Source organism: Pogona vitticeps, chromosome 1 (assembly GCF_051106095.1).
Source record: "Pogona vitticeps strain Pit_001003342236 chromosome 1, PviZW2.1, whole genome shotgun sequence".
Classification (NCBI taxonomy): Eukaryota; Metazoa; Chordata; class Lepidosauria; order Squamata; family Agamidae; genus Pogona; species Pogona vitticeps.
Genome location: NC_135783.1, coordinates 303111827 through 303131152, shown reverse-complemented (window position 1 = coordinate 303131152; position 19326 = coordinate 303111827). Strand labels below are relative to the sequence as shown.

Sequence of the window (19326 nt, the reverse complement as noted above, 5' to 3'; positions counted from 1 at the left end):
ATGGCCTTATTTTTCCTTAATGGTTAATCCGGGGTGACTTGGCGCAAGGAAGACGCAACTGATGAGAGGGGAGCTGCATGAAACGATGGGGATTTCGTTTCGGAAGTTGTCCCTGCCCCAAATCGTGGTCTTCTAAGGCGTGCTCGCACGGGCACACTTCTTCCCTTTCTCTAGGTGCAAGTCCGTCCCGCTCTGCTTCTCCTTCGAACCGAAAGCGCCTGCAATTCTAGCCCAAACCCCGACCAAGCGTCATCGCCAGAGGTCTACTAGTTCCAGGGAATTCAGGAGCGCGGCTCCTTCCTGTCCCGGAGCTGATCCATCCCGCCAGCGGGGCCCTGCCGGTTGCCCGCCATGCCTGCCGTCCGGCCCGGGGAGCCGCGAGGCGGAAGGGGCCAGCGCAGTAGGAGGAGGCCATGCTGCTGCTGCTGCTCTTGCGGCAGCCCTTGACGGAGCTGCGCCTCGCGGGAGGGCGGCGGCGGCGGCGGCTCTTCTCGGCCGGCCCCAGAGCGCCGCGCCGAGGCTCGCGGGCGCCCGCCTTGGCCAGCCGAAGCATGGCGGAGCAGCCGGTCCCCGAGCAGGAGGGCTCCCCTCCTCCGCCGGCGAAAAAGCGGCGGGTTCCGCCGGGCCCCGGGACGAAGACGCGGAAGGCCACGGCGCCCGAGGAAGGCGAGAAGCGCTACGTGCCGCCCCCGAAGAAGCGGAACCCCGGCATCGGCTTCCGCGAGGCTCACTTCGCCGAGACCAGCTACTACTTCGAGGGCGGCCTCCGTAAAGTGCGGCCCTACTTCTTCGACTTTCCGACCTACTGCAAAGGCCGCTGGGTGGGCAGGCGCCTCTCGGACGTGTTCAGCACCGAGTTCTCCGCCCGTCCCCTCGAGTACTACCGGGGCTTGGCGAAAGCCGGCCGCTTGCTTCTCAACGGGCACCCCTTGCGGGACCTCAGTGTCGTGCTGAAGGTAAGAGCGAGGTGAGCCAAACCCGAGTGGGGAAAAGAGCCTTTTGGGGGTTTCATCCCCCAGGCAGGCAGGCAGGCAGCCGCCTACCATTGAAGCTTTTCGGGGCGGGCGGGAGAATCTGATGTTTTCCCCCTTGCTAACCTGGAGGTCCTGGATCCTCTGCCTCGCTGGCAGCTGCTGTCACTGATGCAATGTGGTTTAAGTTACTGAACTGGAAATTTTGGGGTATCTGCAGGCGCGCCCACACATGTGTCACGGATTCGATGACTTGTGGCCACCACACACGGTCAATATGATCTCCTGCAGGCAGTTGTGTATTTATTTTATTTAAAATATTTTTACCTCGCCTTTTTCCTTGAAAAAGGACCCAAGGCAGCTTACAACATTGAAAGACAGTATTTGAAGTTGAAAACAACGAGCAGGCAACAATGGTTAACATTATTAAAAGATAATATTTAAAGCTAAGAACACTGAATAAAGAGGCACCTTGCATCATTAAAAGGCAGTATTAAAGCTAAAACCAGCATATCTTTTTTTCCCCAATGCCACATTGGGAAATGAAAAATACAAAAATGGAAAACTCAATTAGCACTGAGGGATGAAGGGCTGAGAAGTGCTACAGCTGCTCCTTTGAACTCCTTGGAGGAAATGTGAGATATAAAAGCCATAAGTTAATGAAATAATAAACAGCTTGTTTTTCTTACTATTATCAGACTGGGGGGATTTATTGAGTACTTTGTGATGTTCCTCTTCACTGTGAAACATGAAGTACTAAAGTATCCAGACTTTCAACATGCTCACCAGATTTCACTGTGACCCCACCTTTGAGATCCTCTGTGTGGGGGCTTCACTCTTGCTGAGGGGGATAAACATTGTACACACTTTTGTGGACTCTTTGCACACATGTGCTGAAAGAGGCTAAACGCCGTGAAAGTGTATGCCAGATAAACCTCATTACTCTTTAAGATGTCAAGGTTTTCTGTAAATTGTGTTGCAACAGACTGGTATGGCTACATCACAGAAATCAATTCATATGATTTTAGTCATACTGTATTTCATTTTTTCAAAAGTAGGATAACTGTCTTTTCTAATACCATGGGAACTAGTGGGATGGACAGCTGACTGAAGACAGTTTTACACATTACCTGAATAGAGGTTAGCAGGAAGCTCCTTATAATCTGGTGTTGATTAGAGCTTGGAAAAGTTGAGTTTTTGTATAGTGGTGCCCCGCATAGCGACGTTAATCAGTTCCAGGATTAACGTCGCTATCCGGATTCATCGCTATGCGGGGGGAACCCATAGGAACGCATTAAACTCTGTTTAATGCGTTCCTATTGGGGAAAAACTCACTGGTAAGCGAAGATTCCCCCATCCAGCCGCCATTTTCGCTGCCCGGTAAGCGAGGGCAGGGCGCGAAAACGCTGCGGGCGGCCATTTTCTGCACCCGGTGGCCATTTTGGAACCACCAATCAGCTGTTTTCTAAACATCGCAATGCGATCGCATTAGCGATTGCAAAAAATGCATCGCTATGCAGATTCGTCGTTAAACGGTACGCTCGTTAAGCGAGTCACGACTGTATTCTTAACTCTTAGAATCTCACAGTCAGCTTGGCCCAAGGGGAGATGTTCCTACTAAATAGATCAGCAAGAACTCAGTGGCATAGAATACTGACAGACTGAAAGTGGGAAAAACTGACAGCTGGGTAGGAAAGAGATTATATCCGAGTGTCAGACAAGAGAAAGGAAGACACAGATTAAAAGTTTAAACGGAATGATGTCATCACTGAGGTAGATCATTTCCTAGTTTCCCATGGGCAAGCTATTTTAAAACATTCAGCAATTGGAGTAAGGTACTGTATATTCATAGACATCAATGAAGAAATATTTTTGCCCAAGAATACTGGAAAAGGGTTGAAATGCTTTTGTATGAGGTTTTAGAGATTCTGATAACTGTAACCTCTGAATTATTTGTTCTAAATATAATCCTGGATTCAATAGGCCTAATGGGAAAATATTTAGTTATCCATATCTTGACAGCTTTAAGAATTCTTTTTGCTAAATACTGGAAAAACCCGGAGAATCCATCTCAAGATGAGTTAATAGCAAAAATCCTGGATATGGCGGAGATGAATAAACTATCAGAATGGCTAGACTCAACAACAACAACAAAAATGTATCATGAAGATTGTTGGCATAAATTTTATGATCGGCTTAGAAATAGAATGTCAATTAATATTTGATAATTGAAAGCTTAAGATCAATTTAGGATTAGAATATTATTGTAAATTAGTTACACCGGAAACTTATGTATCTTTGAAATTTAATAGATAAGAATGAATATTGTAAAATGTTCATGTTGATTTACAGTCCATTCAATCCTATGTCCCCTATCCCCATCCCTAACCCCTAAAACTTTTTTAAAAAAAATTCAGTTAACTGGTAGTGAGCACAAATATCTACTCCACCTCCTGGGGGAGGGATGATAAGGAAACCCAAAACAGAGGGGGAAATGTGTGAGTGGTTGAACCCTGAAAGAAAAGCATTTTACGGTATACCATTGTGTGAAAGCATCTACTGTAATCTGTGTCATACGAATGCCTGCAAAATTCACTGTTTCAAGGGATAGTCAAACAGTTGTTTTTACTTCTAAAACTTTAAGGAGATTTTAATACTGCAATTTTTTGTAAGTCTCAGTTATGTTTTAGAACTAAAGAACCTTGATGTAATTTCATAGACAATTGCAAATTGTGATTCATTTCACTCCCTTTCAGGTCTGTAAAGATCATGGCAAATAGACTAGTCTAGAAAATACCATACAGTACTTTTCCTAATACAGTCCTTTCTTTGCTTGCAGAATAATGACTTTTTGCAAAACACAATACATCGTCATGAACCTCCAGTTACAGCACAGGCCATTGAGTTTCTAGAAGAAAACGATGAAGTTGTGGTGATAAACAAACCATCATCTTTACCAGTCCACCCATGTGGCAGATTTCGGCACAACAGTATTGTCTTCATCTTGGGTAAAGAGCACAACCTGAAGGAGCTGCACACGATTCATCGGCTGGATCGCTTGACATCAGGTGTTCTCATATTTGCTAAGTCCATAGAGGTCTCGAAGAGGATTAATGAGCAAGTCCAACAACGACAGGTAAAGATTAAAGAATTTTTTTGTTGTATGCATTTATTGTTCATTCTTTCTTCATGTCAGGAATGCAGAAGCTGTGACTCATACATTGCATCAACCTGGGGAGCATCCCCATTTGTTTTTGCTTCCAGCTAGCCATTAGATATAAGAGGGTGTTTAAATACCTTTAAATTTAAATAATTTATGTAGAACTGAATCATGCTTTGAAGGCAGCAAAGCTGTTGTGTGGAAATGAGCTGTACTTTGTATGCTGGAAAGCTGTTGCATAGAAGAAAGCTAACGAAGGGGTTCAGGATTACTTCCTTTTACTCTCAGAACAACCTAGTAAGGTAGACAGGAAAAATAAGAGAGTTATTGTTTACCCCAGGAGTTTTGTATGGCTCAAACAAGTCTTCCCAGTCAAAGTTCAACACTCCAACAAGACTTAAATTCTTCCTTTTAATTCCTTTTAAATATTTTCCTCCTATCAAAGTACTAAAGCCAGTATCCTATTAGTATTCTTGTAAGGTTTGCTTAACTTGCCAGAGCTAATTACAACTAATTTATGAGATGCAGAGGGACATTTTGGCCACATGCTTAGCTACACATCCAACTGCACAACCTTGTCAGTTAGTTACTGATAAGCTACACAAACCTTTCACAAGCACCAGTAGGATTTCAGTCAAAGTAGAACAGATGGTTACCACAAGCATTATACTTGTTGTGGCATTCAGAATATTTCTAGGATGGTGTTGGTTCAGAATTGACAGATTGCATACAGTGTCTTTTGCGAGTATATGGTGTTCAGTCCATGAGAAAGTAGAATGAGAAAGATACACACACAGTCAGTCAATGACAGGAATCTTTTGCTCATCATATGATTGGTACAACAACTCCCATAGCCCTTCAACCATTGGTCAATGTGGGGGTAAGGCTGATGAGCATTGTATGCCAAAATATCTGGTAGGCCGGAGACCTGTACCCCTGCCATACATAGTGGCAGATCCCAATTAGAGAGAGTGCAAATGATTAGTAACAGTGGTTAGTATATTATTGTTTACACATAATTACTTTTCCTGTATTGATTAATGTTCACTTTTGATTTTACTTCTTTGCTTTTCCACATTTCCATTCCTAATAGCTGGAGAAGGAGTATGTATGTCGTGTAGTTGGAGAGTTTCCACAAGACGAGGTCATCTGCGAAGAGCCCATCCTGGTTGTCTCTTACAAAGTGGGAGTGTGTCGAGTGGACCCCAAGGGTAAAGTTTGTAAAACTGTCTTTCAGAGGCTCAGTTACAATGGCAAGACCAGTGTTGTGAAGTGTTTTCCATACACAGGCCGTACCCATCAGATCCGTGTCCACCTACAATTTTTGGGATACCCTATTGTCAATGATCCTGTTTACAACACAGATGCCTGGGGGCCCAACAAGGGCAAAGCTGGCAATATTGGCAAAACTGACACGGAACTGCTTCAAGCGTTGGTGAAGGAACACCTTTCCAGAGAAAGTCTGAGTATCTTGGATGTTGTTGAGGAAGACTTGAAGCCCATTTTGGGAGATAAACTTCAGGACACTCTGGGGAATTGTGCTACGTCCGTTGAGGTCACCCCAGGAAGTGTTAACTCTCACCATAATGAAGAATCAAAAAATGAGGACAGGAGTGCAGTCTTGGTGTGTTCTCAAAGTTCTCTTCTTAAGGCACAGACTCACGAGACAGAGAGTGGAGAAACGTATTCAACTGAGCACCAGGATGCAATAGATCCTCTGTGTGATGAATGTAAAATTGTAAGGCCTGACCCATCACCCAAAGATCTTGTCATGTATCTCCATGCTTTGCGCTACAAAGGATTAGAGTTTGACTACTGCTCTAAGATGCCCGCCTGGGCCCAGGAGGACTGGACAGAGACCGGAGATTCTGAAAATGTGTGAGAATGAGAGAATGAGAGTGTTTATGGGAGACTTAAAAACTTTTCTATAGCTGTTTATATTATACATTGTAACTGACTGGAAAAAAATAGTTCCTTAATAAGTGGGAAGAAGTCCTGGAAAATAATAAATTGTTTTGTTATCTATGGGAGCTTTTCGAGGGTATTTATCTTGATGGTTTCTCTTTTTCTAATCCAAAGAAAGTAGATCCAAGGTACACCACACGAAATTACCTCTTCTACATAACTATGAAACTTCCTCATTGTAAAAGCAAGCAGGTTTAAAGTCCAAAATGTAAATGCAAATATCTTTGGATTACAAGAAGATAGGAATGTTTTCAACAGTCTCTTGTAGTTGCCCTCTGGAGATATACCTTCAAATCTTCCCAGTACAGCAGGAAATATGACTGCCACCCATTAATACTGGGCTTCTGTCATTTTGCTTTCCTGTCTTAGTGTTGAGCTGGGAATGGTGATGAAAACATGTGTAAAGATTCAAGACTATCTTAAGTGGTGACAAAGGTGGTAGTCACTTTTTCTAAATACAGTACTGTGGTCTTAGATCCCTAAAAGGTTAAGATCTCAATGAAAATACCCAAGGATCTTGTGGCCCTTTATATTTTGGGTTGAAAGCAACAGAATAAAATTCAACAGGGATAAGTACAAAGTACTGCATCTCAGAAAAAGAAACCAGTTGCACAGTTACAAGATGGGGGACACCTGGCTCAGCAAAACTACAAGTGAGAAGGCTAATGCTGTTTTCGGCTTCATTAATAGAAGTATACCGGTAGTTTCCAAATCCCGAGAGGTGCTAGTCCCCCTCTATTCAGCATTGGTTAGGCCTCACCTTGAGTACTGTGTCCAGTTCTGGACACCACAATTCAAGAAGGATGCTAATTGGAACAAGTTCAGAGGGGGGCAACAAGGATGATCAGGGGGCTGGAAACCAAGCCTTATAAGGAAAGGCTGAAGCCTTGAGAAAAGAATACTGAGGGGTGATATGATAGCACTTTTCAAATATTTGTTAGACTGTCGTACAGAGAAGGGGCAAGATCTATTTTTGATCATCCCACAGTGCAGGGCTCAAGTTAAAGGAAGCCAGATTTCAGTTGAATATCAGGAAAAACTTCCTAACTGTTAGAGCAGTACAACAGTGGAACCAGTTACCTCGGGAGTGGGTGAGTGCTTCAACACTGGAGGCATTCAAGCAAAACTTAGATAATCACCTGGCAGATAAGCTTTGATTGTATTCCTGCACTGAGCAGGAGGTTGGACTTGATGGCCTTGTAGGCCCCTTCCAACTTCACTTTTCTATGATTCTGTGAAAAACAAGCAGGTTTGTTGGGTATAAATTTTTGTGAAGTGTAGTTACAGTCTATGAAAGCTTACATCAGATAAAACATGTTGATCTTTATGGAGCCACAATCTTTATGGAGCCCCGATTATCTGCTTGTCAGTTTCTTTAGTTTCGTTTTGCAACAGACTAACATAGCAACCCCAATGGAAGGATGTATATCCTTAGAGCAGTGGTCCCCAACCTTTTTGCCCCCACAGAATGGTTTAGTGCACGGGGGGGGGGTTTCCATGTGGGTGAGGGAGGGGCCGTGCATGCATCTGCATGGGCAGGGGGCAAGAGATTTGTCTCCACTGACCAGTCCTGGTAAGGCCACGAACTGGGACCTTACCAGGGTTGGGGACTCCTGCTTTAGAGTTCATTTGTATTCACTGTAGACCCTCTTATACAGAGCTTGAAAAAGTTATGTTTTGGACTAAAGCTTGGACTGCAGCTTGGAAACACCAGTGTTAAGTCTTAGAGAGCTGGGCCACTGTAGGATATATTCTGAAATAAAGCATATTTTACTTAGCAGAAGTAATTTTCAAAATAAATTCATTCAGATCTGTGAGGTATGGCACTGTTGTTACAGAGTGCACAGTATATGATCAGGAGGCTGATGTAAGTTTCTCAGTCTTGCATGAGTACACATTTCTCTTTTTCCTATCCGATTTATTTTGGCTGGTGGTTCTGTTCCTTAATGGCTCTACCAAACCATGGTGAGATAAATTAACTGCAAGCAGGCCCATTAAATAGTTTTAATGATAGTTAATGCGTGTAGCAGAATTGTGTTCTGGGAGTCCTTCACTGCCTGCTTTCACTGCTGTAAAAGTCTGTTATAAGACTGCCATTCTGCCCTCTTTGAAATAATCATTTTGTGGTTATAAAACGAGGCAGGACAGAGCCATATCCATGTTAAAACAATTATTCGTAATTAGTTGAGCAAGGTCAGTATCTTGGAAATCCCCGAAGTTTAAACGGCTGCAAATATGTGCCTTGTTTGGATTTTCTTCCCTGAGGAAATCACAGTACAAGGGCATTAACCATTGCAAAGTGGTGGTGGGAGTGTCTCAGTGACAAAATATTGCTATTTGAGTGCCTCGAACATCTGGAATGCCAGCAGTGGGAGTGCAAATTGTGTCAAAAGCTGGATTCTTCAGGAGAGCCATGTGTTTATAGTGCAAAATAATTGGAAAAGGCACTTTGCATATTAGCTGAAGAGGGATCAAAAGGTGGAGCATCTGTTTCATCAGAAAAAAGACACAGAAATCCGATATGATATACTGTATTTTGGAAGTCGTACTTTTCAGTACTTTTATAAATGAATGGCAGTTCAGTTAACCAAGGTTATCAAAGGCTTAAATTTAGGACAATATTATTTAACAAGCACTGACAGTTATCTGAAGGATGTTGTCGGGTATGTATAACTCAGAAAAAGAACAGCAGGAATTCAGTCTTATTTATTCAAAATATTTTTACCCTGCTTTTCTCCTTGAAAAGGACCAAAGGTGGCTTACAACAATAAAAGACAATATTTAAAGTTGAAAACAATGAGTATACAACAATGGTTAATATCATTAAAAGACAATATTTAAAGCTAAGAGCAATGAATAAAGCGGCATTTATCATCAACAGGCAATATTAAGGCAAAAATCAGTAAGTATACAAAATGTTTTTAAAAGATGCCACTTTGAGAAGTGGAAAACACAAGTAGCACTATAAATCCAGTCAAAGCAGCAATGCACAGCAATTTATCTAAAAATCACACACAGCTAGTTATTGAGGGGAGGCTTGACTGAAGAGAAAGGTCTTTGCCTGCTTGCGGAACAACAGGAAAGATGGGGCCAATCTGACCTCCTGTGGGAGGGAGTTCCAAAGTCTGGAAGCAGCAACAGAGAAGGCTCTTGTCAGACGCACCAGTGAAGGTGGCAGGTCCAGGAGAAAGACCTCTCCTGATGATTTTTTAAGTAGTGTATAAATAAATACAAATAGTGAAGATTAATGTGAACACATACTTTTTTGTTCTGGTCCTTAGGCTACGCTATAGAACATTCAGTGAAAATAGCCTGGCATGTTGTGGCCAAAACCAAAGCAACTGCTTTTATTGAAAATACTATGAAAAAAGCTTTTCAACAGCCCATATAATTAACATTATACTGTACAGTATATGCTCATATTTACCAGGTATTGTCTATATTTTGCGTCACTATAGATTGAAAAAGTAAAAAAAAAAAACCCACTGAATGTACTAGTAACTTGTAGTGTACATATATTCAATCCACACTGTATGAACACATTTGTCTGCAAATCTGAAGTATATTTCTGCAAGCTGGTGTCCTCCAGATGGCTTGAATTACAATTCCTGTCATCCTTAGTGACTTGGGCAACCACAGTCTCTCCCATTTCTATGTAAGTTGGAGGAGTTTCCCAGCCAAGTTGTGTCACTCATACCATCATCCTCCATGCCTCCCTCTCTTGTGCTTTTCCCTTCTATCCTCACTCCTTTCCCCCTTCTCTCCTATTTTTCTCACTTTCCAGCATATAAAGCATATGCTGATCATCTTTAGTGTGCTTCAGTAGTTAGTGGAGATTTGCAATATGATCTCAAGTCCCTCTTCCTTTTTGAATTCCAGCTTGAACTTCAAGCATTTCTCACCCCTTTGACGCCCATTTTAACATGGTGAAAAAGTCAAACACTGTCAGAGAAGCAGAGATCATGCTGTATTCGCGAAGGCCTTCACGGCCGGGATCTAATGGTTGTTGTGGGTTTTTCGGGCTCTCTGGCCGTGTTCTGAAGGTTGTTCTTCCTAAGTCTCTGTGGCTGGCATCTTCAGAGAACAGCACTCTGTGCTCTGGTCCTCTGAAGTGCTTGCCGTCATCTGAAGATGCCAGCCACAGAGACTGGCGAAATGTTAGGAAGAACAACCTTCAGAACACGGCCAAAGAGCCTGAAAAACCCACAACAACCAAGAGATCATGCTGTCAGGAGGCTAGATTCCATTACAAGCTTGGACTCCTAAACAGGGTCATCGAGGGCAGAAGGGACAGACTAATAAGCATCCACTCTCTTCAAGGCACTGCCAAAGGAAGCTATAGCGATGACACACAAACTAACTTTTGTTAGTATTGTGCAAGAGGTGGCAATGGTAAAGCCCTGCTGGACTTTCCTTAAGTTTTACTATTAAAAAATCATAACTTGAACAACCTTTGTCCAAACGTCCACAAATTTGGCATAGACCAAGAGCAGACTGCCTGCTACAACTGTGCTAAAATTGGTGCTGGTCTGAAGTTCAATTTCCAACTGACAATTTTTTGTTTGTTTGGGCCGACCCCATTTTTAGTACTGCCTTCGTAGAATCTTGATTTGCTCTGCTGGAAGCTGGAATGCAGTTGGGTTCCTTTCTGAATGTACAGATCGTGCTCTTCCTTTCTTTCCCTCACTTCACTCACTCGTGTGTGTGTGTGTGTGTGTGTGTGTGTGTGTGTGTGTGTGTGTGTGTGTGTGTGTGTGTGTGTGTGTGTGTGTGTGTGTGTGTGTGTGTGAGAGAGAGAGAGAGAGAGAGAGGGGGGGGGGAACAGATGTGATTTGTGTGCACGCGTTTGTATCGCTGCGCGAGAAATGAGTTTACAAAAAAAAGAAATGAAATATAAAAGTAGTATAACACTGTACTGTAGATACAACAAAGAAAATACAAAATTTCCGTTTCAGGAACTGGACTGTACTTCAAAAAACTTACACTGTAATAAATCCGTAACTCGTAAAGACATATTCACAAACATTTAAAAAGCTTATGTAGTTGATGTCCACCAGGAAGACCACTCCTTGCATTGTTTCTTACATTATTTAAACCGCCTGAAAGCTGTAAAAGAAATAGATGAGTTTTAAACTCGGGGGTTTGTACATTGGGAGGATGCGGGCAAAACAATTCTGTCCTTAGAAAAGCAATCTTGCCCACCTGAACTCGTTTGGGATGGTAAATAACTCACAACTTTCCCTAGTTCTTATAGTTTTTAGAAAACAGGCTCTTTGGGTTTCGGTTAATTAATTATCCCAACATCAGACGGCAATAGGATGATGCAGGCACACCTTAAATTACTTGCCCGCTTAATATAAAATATTAAAAATAGCAAGGGTCTTGACGAAACTCCAGAGCCTCATTTTAATTGTTGTAAAGAGAAAAATACAACGACGAGGATGGGATTCGAACCCACGCGTGCAGAGCACAATGGATTAGCAGTCCATCGCCTTAACCACTCGGCCACCTCGTCACACTGCTCTGTGTTTTCTCCAAGCCTATAAGGAACTGTTCAGCACAGCATTCTTTTATTCCTTACCCGTTTATTTGAATGTTTAGGTAGCCTCTCGGTTTTAGAGCATTTGGTCTGACAATGATAGCCCGCATTTTTCTCGAGACTTCTCGGTTTGCTTCTCGAGCCTTTGCTACTCTTCTCCTTGAGGCCGCTTCACAACAGGCGTTGAGGCTCACCCCTGGGGGCAACCATCTTGTACGGAAAGAGGAAGCCGCCATGATGAGCCGTACAGATGCCCGCCTTCATTCGGCGAACGAGGCGCATGCGCACGACCTGGCGGTTAATTTGAATTCGGCGGCGTCCTGACGGCATTCGAGACATTCGGTGTCGAGCAGGGAGATTGAGTCAGGTTTTTTTTTTTTAACCTCCGCTGTGGAAACATTGCCTTCGAGTCTTAGAGGGAGAGCGGGAAGGGACGCGGTTCCAAGAGTGGTGAGATTTTACTGCCTCTGCGAAGGGCCTTCCCCGGCCAGCTGAGGGGAAATGCGGGGTGAGGTCTCAGCCCAGTAGGGGCGGAGGAAGCCGTTGCGTTGCGGCGGGACGGATGCTGAGGCTGGCCTTCGGCGGGCTCGGCCGGACGAGGCCTTGTCGCGACATCCCCGGAGGGGGGCCTTTTCCCTCGCGAGGCTGCCTCCCAGGCTTGCGGTTGCGACGTGACTCTTCCCGCTCCTCGAGTCGTCACTGCGGTCACCGGAGCGAGCGAGCGAGGTCCCCTTCTAACCTCCCTTGTTGGCCACTCCTTTCCGCCGCCTGGGCGCTTGGCTTTCTCCAGCCTCCGCCGGCCTTTGCCAAGCCAGTTGTGCGCAGGCTTCCTTGGGAGCAAGTTTTCCCTGTGCTCTGTGAGGCGGGTGCCGCGGCGTAGGCGAGCGCTGAGGATGGCGGCCTACGGCTCAAATCCTGAGGGCTTTTTGCCCCTTCACAGGAACTCGCCCCTTGGCCACTTTCTAGCTCGAGCCCTTGCCTGCGCTTTGGTGAAGTCCCGTGGGATCCCGTGGGCTTCGTGTCCTAGTGAAGTTCACCTGACCTCACACCTGAACGACAGTCGTTGGCCTGTCAGGTTTAATTTCCCCGATTTAGGGATCGTTTGTGGTGTTTGAATTACGGTCTTCCTTTTTTCCAGAAAAATGCTCTGCTTGTTGTAAGCCCCCTAAGAGTGGTCTTAATTGACTAGATAGGCGGGATATAAATATAAATAAATAAATAATAACCAGTGCAGGCGTTACATAACGCTTAGTTATTCATGTTTTTTTCCGCTTTGAAGAATGTCGAAGGCCACTTTTTGCCCTGGCACTGTTTCGGGAGACAAATATCTTTGTTGTTTCAGGCAACTGGCGTTAAACAAAATGGACAGAACTCATTCTGAAACGAATGAAGAAAAGTAAGTTGTGCGTCTAATGTGGAGTAATGAATTCTGTGTTGATTTTTTTTTTACATTTTTCATTATGTCGCTTCATATTATTATTATTATCTACTACATTTTAACATGAGCTTTCCTGAGCAAGTCGATTTCCTCAGACCTAAGAATGGGCTGATTTATCCACAAAAGCTTCCATTAAAATGCAGCAGTCTTTAAGGTGCCACAACGTTTTGTCCTCATTTTTTATTCCTTTTTCTTGCCTGATAGGTTAGCATAGACTAACATGACTACCTCGTCTACAAAATGTGAAGGCAGTTGTAAGCAAATTGTATGCTCTCTGTCCCCCCTTTTTTATTTTTATTTCTATTATTTATTTTTTACTTTTTATTCATTTTCAATGGGGATAGGATTGGGGCTGGGGGAATAGATATGGATAGGCTTTTGTCTTTTTCTGTAGATGGGTGATTAGTGTGTCTTGGAGAAGAGATTATCTCACAGCCATATCTCAAGCCTATCTCATAGCCATAAATACTGCACTCCCAAGCCAACTACACCAGAGCACAGAGTGCTGTCCTCGGAAGATGCCAGCCACAGAGACTGGCAAAACGTTAGGAAGAACAACCTTCAGAACACGGCCAAAGAGCCTGAAAAACCCACAACAACCATTAGATCCCGGACGTGAAAGCCTTCGCGAATACAATTCCAGTTTAAATGCTACAGCACAGAATACACTTTTTTCAACATTTCATGTACTAATTTCCAGTAATTTTTTACTTCCCTACATGTTCACCAAACATGATAGAAAGTACCCTACTATATTTTTCATTTTTCACAATTAGAAACATTTTCGTACTGTGAATATGGGCTGGTTCTGCCATGGGCGGTTCCGTTGACAGCGCGGGAAAAAGGACAGGAGGCTGTTCTTTTCTAACAGAATCCGTTTTATTAGCAAACTCAACTCGGCTGGCTCAAAAAGGTCCATTAAACTTAATTCTGGCTACAACTTATAACTCCAAATTCGCATGTTCATTTCTTTGTCTTTTCTCCTTACTGGGGGGCTGGCCCAAATCGCTCCCAGTCGGTCATAGGCCGAATCGGTGTGGTTCTGACCACGCAGACCGTCCCACAACAGGGGTGTCTCGCCCAGTCCCCCTCCCGCTGACTGGAGTAAAGAGGGACTGGGACGGATCACCCTCCTCCCCCCACGTTGATTGCGGGAGTAAATCACCACAGTCCATTCCAAGGGGTCTACCTCTTGCCCGCGCATGAAGAAATCAGGAGGTCCCGGCAGTAATCCTCCATCTACTTGCAAGTTGGGGAATTCTTTAAGCAGCTTGAGGAAACTGCTGGCCCATGCTCCATTCTGTCTGTACTGATCTATCCTTTTTATCAGCCGGCTCGCTCTTCACCACTCTAAAACTTCCCGCCTTTTTGTCTTCAGTTATATCTTCCCATATAATCAAATCAAGCTCCTCCCCTTATCAGCCAAACACACTTCTCTAGGCTTCTGTATCTCCCTATCATTCGTCTCTACCTCCACCAATATGCCCTCCACACACTCTGCTCCTCCTTCTGCTCCTCTGACAGTGGAGGATGGCTCACTCTCTTTCTCTCCTTCACACGTACATTTTAGAAAGTTTTGCTGGAGTCATATGGCATCTATAAAATATATTTTTTTCCTTTGAAATTTACTGATTTTGTAAGTCTAATCTTTCTCTGCCAAATTTATGCCCAATGTTCTAAATCAATATTATGACCAATATTTTGTGCCCATTTTATCATACAGTCTTTTACAATCTTCGATTTTCATATCTGAGATACAGTGGTGCCCCACATAGCGACGTTAATCCGTTCAAGGATTAACGTCGCTATCCGGAAACATGACTAAACGGAACTGAAAACCCCATAGGAACGCATTAAACTCCGTTTAATGGATTCCTATGGAGCGAAAACTCACCGGTAAGCGAAGATCCCCCATCCAGCCGCCATTTTCGCAATCTCGGTAAGCGAGGGCAGGGCGCGAAAACGGAGCAGGCGACCATTTTATTCTTCCGGCGGCCATTTTGGAACCGCCAGTCAGCTGTTTTTAGAACATCGCGTTTCGCTTACCGATAATCGCAATGCGATTTTTGGCCTATCTAAACATCGCAATGCGATCGCATTAGCGATCGCAAAAAACGCATCTCTGTGCGGATTCGTCATTAAACGGTGCGCTCATTAAGCGAGGCACCACTGTATTCATATATTCTTTTAATTATTTTATCACTTGTCCCTAGCAGTAGTTTATCAGATGTCATTTGTTTTTCATAAACCACATTGTTTTATCTTTTACATAACTCAAGTCTAATTGTAATCTCGTCCACCAATCTAGAAAGACTGTGCTCCTCTAATTCCTCTCTAGGTTTGTTTGTTTGTTTGTTTTGTAGATGGCTTTTTGTAGGTAGCGATGAGGAGGAATGGGCTGTTGAGTTTTACCTTTTGTATTTTTCAGAGACTTCACAGATCGTACAAATAAAAGAATTTCCTCAGTAAGTGTAACATATGAATAAGACATATATGTTTATTCGTTTTAGACATATAATTGTAATCCTGAGGTTCCTTATATTTTCTGTGTCATATTATGTAGTGCCAAGTTGGAATCAACTTAGAGCAATCCTAATAGAGCTTTCAAGATAAATGAGATATTTAAGGAGTGGTTTTACATTTCCACATCCCAGTGAGTTTCCATGGCTGAGTGGGGATTTAAACTCTGGCCTTCTGAGTCCCGGTATTTTCAGTAGTGTCCAAAAATATTAGAGAGAACTTTGTGAAGCAGAATGCAGTCTGTTATGTGAGGATTCTGTATCTAAACTTTATGTTGTGTGATACATCTGTCAATAATTGACTTTTTGATTATTGATGATGCTGTTTTGGCCTATATTTAATGTATTGCCCAGGTTTACTGCCTTATATATAGGCTATGGATTAGAACAAGTGGTGGGCCATCTTAGGGGGCCCAGTGACCAATTTCTTTCTGCAGCCACCCCCCTGGGCTGCACTGTCTGGGAATTGTAATATTTCGTAAGCCCTCTAAGGGAAAACTTGCCCTTGGAGACCTACAGGAGCAAGGAATGGACCATTTTTGGCAGGGTGGGCTTGACTGAAATCATGATCTAAATCTGTGGTCCCCAACCTTTTCCAAACTGCAGACCGGTTTAGCATGTGAGGGCGGCGTGCGTGCAGGTGACACCAGGGAACCAGGGGCACCCGTGCATGCGTGTGGGGAGGTGTGCATCTATGCATGCATGTGGGGGCCCTTCGTCTGCGTGGAGGGCATGCGGGGGGATTTGTCTCCGCAGCCTGGTTCTGTCATGGCCTGGTACCGGGCCGCGGACCCCAGATTTAAATAACTCCTGAGAAAGACTTAATTTAATAATGTGATTTTTAAAAAAAGAAAACATGAAAATACTACTTAGGCAGACGCTCTGCAGGCAGAAAAAGAGCTAATGTTGGAGCTCATGTTGTATTCTCCAGACAAGTTTTATTTATTTAGGGGTAAATTTTTATTGATTGATTGAACTATGTTTATTTTCTCTTCAGATTTTAAAAGCTCCCAGAACTCCTCTTCGAGATTTAGGGAGTGGAAATGAATTAATTCAGGTAAGCATTAAAGTTTTCTGTGCCAGTATTTTAGAAATGAGACCTTTTTCAATTTATTTCAGTGTCTGCAACCTCTTACAAGCTGAAACATTTATTATACTTGAGGGAATGACTTCTTCCCATATTTACATGGAAGAAATGCTGATTAAAATCAGTGGGGCAAGCTTGCGTGTAGGTGTTATTGGAATCACTTCACATTATGTCATGAATATTTGTGAAAGATATTTTCAATATTACTTTTGTATGTTCTGCCTCAGACAATGCATTTTTACTATTTAGTCAAATATGTCAGCAAGAGGTCATTTTTGTAATAGAATGCAAAGTTTTATGACTGCAAAAGAACAACTTATGAATTTGGCATTTGAACATTCACTTGGGAATTCATCAAATTGCTGGAGATGCAATATACAGCTAGCATGCATCAAATGTACCCTGTTTCCCCCCCCAAAAAAAAGACATAACCTGAAAATAAGCTCTAGTATGATTTTTCAGAATGCTCATAATATAAGCCCTACCCCTCCCCCCAAAAATAAGCTCCAGTTAAGTGAAACCCTGCCCTCCACCATTGTGCAGCAACCAGAAGAAGATTACATGATTATATTTGAATGAATGTAGATTGTTGTACATGGAAAGAAAATCCCCTGAAAATAAGCCCTAATGAATTTTTGGAACAAAAATTAATATAAGACCCTGTCTAATTTTTGAGGAAACACAGTATAAATAACCTTTGTGCCATGTTTCAGCTAAATTAGGTACATATTGGTATAAAATCCTTACATAGTGGTGCATATTACACCTTTGAGTATACTTTCTGTGTTGCACATTTAGGAATGCATTGTTGAGAAACATCAGAAAAACTCTAGGCGTGTCAGTTTTGCTGATACCATAAGGTAAGTCGATTTCTTGAAATATCACCTTTATCTAATTTTGGATACAGAAGAGCATTGTGTTATTCTGCTGTATGAAGCAGAATCACACAGTCTATGGTAAGTCTTCAAGCAGCTAAGCGCTTCTTGGGTGTGGTTTTTCTTGCGGAGAGAAAAGAATCTACTTCTCCCTGTATTAAAAAAAAAGCACTACTGAGACAGGGAGAAGCAGATTCTTTTCTCTCTGCAAGAGAAACCACAGCCAATAAGACTTTATTCATATCATATTCCATTCTAATTATATTACATGCAGCATTAGACCTGTCTTTTTTTTTCCTCTGTGCCCATCTGCAACAAGACATCCCTTTCTTTAATTCCATTGTGACAGCACTATTTGTGATTGTCCTTTGCTGTTTCACAGTAGCTGATTCAATGTCCTCTGACTTGGGAGACTCATCATCCAGTAGCATCTGATAGAATCATAGAATAATTGAGTTGGAAGGGGCCTATAAACCCCTGCTCAATGCAGGAATACAGATCAAAGCAGATCTGATACATGGTTGTCCAATTTTCTCTTGAATGTGTTTGTGAGGGTTCAAATATGGCCTCTCCTGGTTTCGACATAGACACTGGAGTCTCTTGTGCGAAATCAAAACTGGGCTTTATTGGAACATTAAACATCAAGTCCTTTGTCTCTAAGTCAACTCTAACATAGTCTCTCGCTGCCAACGGGTCCCACGAGGGCATCCAAACATCTTTGGTGAACGAGTTATATTCTAAATCGTTACAGGGTCCTTTGGTAAAAGGATTATTGCCATCCAAGTCCAAAGTGTCAGTCCCCGGTTCTAATAATGGTATGGTCTCCTCTTCTCTCCCCTCTGGATCGAAGGAGTCCTCATCTCCTCGTAAGGGAGCCCAAGGTCCGACAGGAACCCTCTCCGCCGGGCTTCCTCCAGTTTCCATGCTCGTCTCTCTTCTCTTTCCACAGCTTCCTTCTCTTCTCTTAACCTCCGACGCCACTCATGCACCTAGAGTGGTCGAATAAGAATTTCTTTGCTCTCATTGGCGTTGGCTCTCAGTTCTCTTTTATTGATCAACCCATCATTCCTGAAGAAGATGGTTACATTTTAGTTTGGTGTCTGAACCTTGTTCCACTCTGTGTGACCCTACTAGGGAGTCCAGACTGGTCATGGAGTCCAACCTGATATTACTGCTCTCCCTAAAAGAAAATAAATCTTAGGTTTCTGGCTTTTTTCAGCAGTGGAGAGGAATAAATACAGATATAATCAAGTATATTCTTAGTCCACATTATTGTACAGTATTACTACATATAATGTAGCTACCTTTGTGTAGTATTAGTAGTTTTTTTCTACTAATATTAAAGCTACTACAGAACTAATGCTGTATCTTGACAACACAATAGTGAAATAATCTCTTAGATTATTATTTTTGTATACTGAATATTTGATAAATATTATTTTACTTCTGTTACATGTTTAAAAAAACCTTCAGATCCACAATAAACTTGAATCTGAAACATGCTGCTTGAATATGTTGGCAAAAATGACAGTGAAGAAGGAAAAAAAATGCAAAATAACACAACACTTTAAAGACTAACAGATCTGTTTCAGTGTGAACTTAGGTGGATCATACCTTTTTTCATCAGACACAAGGGGTGCAAATACATATCCCCTGTATTTATCATCAGGGTGGTGAGAGTCAAATCCAGGTGCACACACGGATAATAGACAAAGTCACACCATCTCCAACTGAAATAAATGTTATTTTTTAAAAGTGCTCCAATATTTTGC

The 19326-nt window shown here is 42.7% G+C and overlaps 2 protein-coding genes and 1 non-coding gene across 3 annotated transcripts in view; 2 read left to right on the top strand and 1 right to left on the bottom strand.

Moving 5' to 3' along the window:
- Positions 1 to 264: 264 nt before the first annotated feature.
- Positions 265 to 6156, top strand: RPUSD2 (RNA pseudouridine synthase domain containing 2). The gene is made up of 3 exons (XM_020795788.3): positions 265 to 956; positions 3811 to 4107; positions 5225 to 6156. Exons 1-3 carry the CDS (start codon positions 414 to 416, stop codon positions 6011 to 6013), a joined length of 1629 nt encoding a protein of 542 aa, XP_020651447.3. The 5' UTR covers positions 265 to 413; the 3' UTR covers positions 6014 to 6156.
- Positions 6157 to 11529: 5373 nt separating this feature from the next.
- On the bottom strand, positions 11530 to 11611 carry TRNAS-GCU (transfer RNA serine (anticodon GCU)). Its single transcript has one exon. It is a non-coding gene; the product is annotated as a tRNA-Ser (tRNA).
- Positions 11612 to 11940: 329 nt separating this feature from the next.
- KNL1 (kinetochore scaffold 1) overlaps positions 11941 to 19326 on the top strand; it is a 48464-nt gene continuing 41078 nt past the window's right edge. Inside the window, exons 1-5 of the mRNA XM_020795768.3 lie at positions 11941 to 12085; positions 12978 to 13031; positions 15502 to 15538; positions 16590 to 16649; positions 17478 to 17539. Of these exons, the coding sequence (XP_020651427.3) occupies positions 12997 to 13031; positions 15502 to 15538; positions 16590 to 16649; positions 17478 to 17539 (194 nt within the window). The 5' untranslated portion in view covers positions 11941 to 12085; positions 12978 to 12996. The remainder of the gene's footprint in view (positions 12086 to 12977; positions 13032 to 15501; positions 15539 to 16589; positions 16650 to 17477; positions 17540 to 19326) is intronic.

Bases quoted from the DNA above. Each gene is read 5' to 3' on its own strand.
- RPUSD2 (XM_020795788.3), top strand. From the start codon at position 414: ATGCTGCTGCTGCTGCTCTTGCGGCAGCCCTTGACGGAGCTGCGCCTC. The intron at 957-3,810 runs GTAAGAGCGAGG...CTTTGCTTGCAG, and splicing joins ACCTCAGTGTCGTGCTGAAG to AATAATGACTTTTTGCAAAA. The intron at 4,108-5,224 runs GTAAAGATTAAA...CATTCCTAATAG, and splicing joins AGCAAGTCCAACAACGACAG to CTGGAGAAGGAGTATGTATG.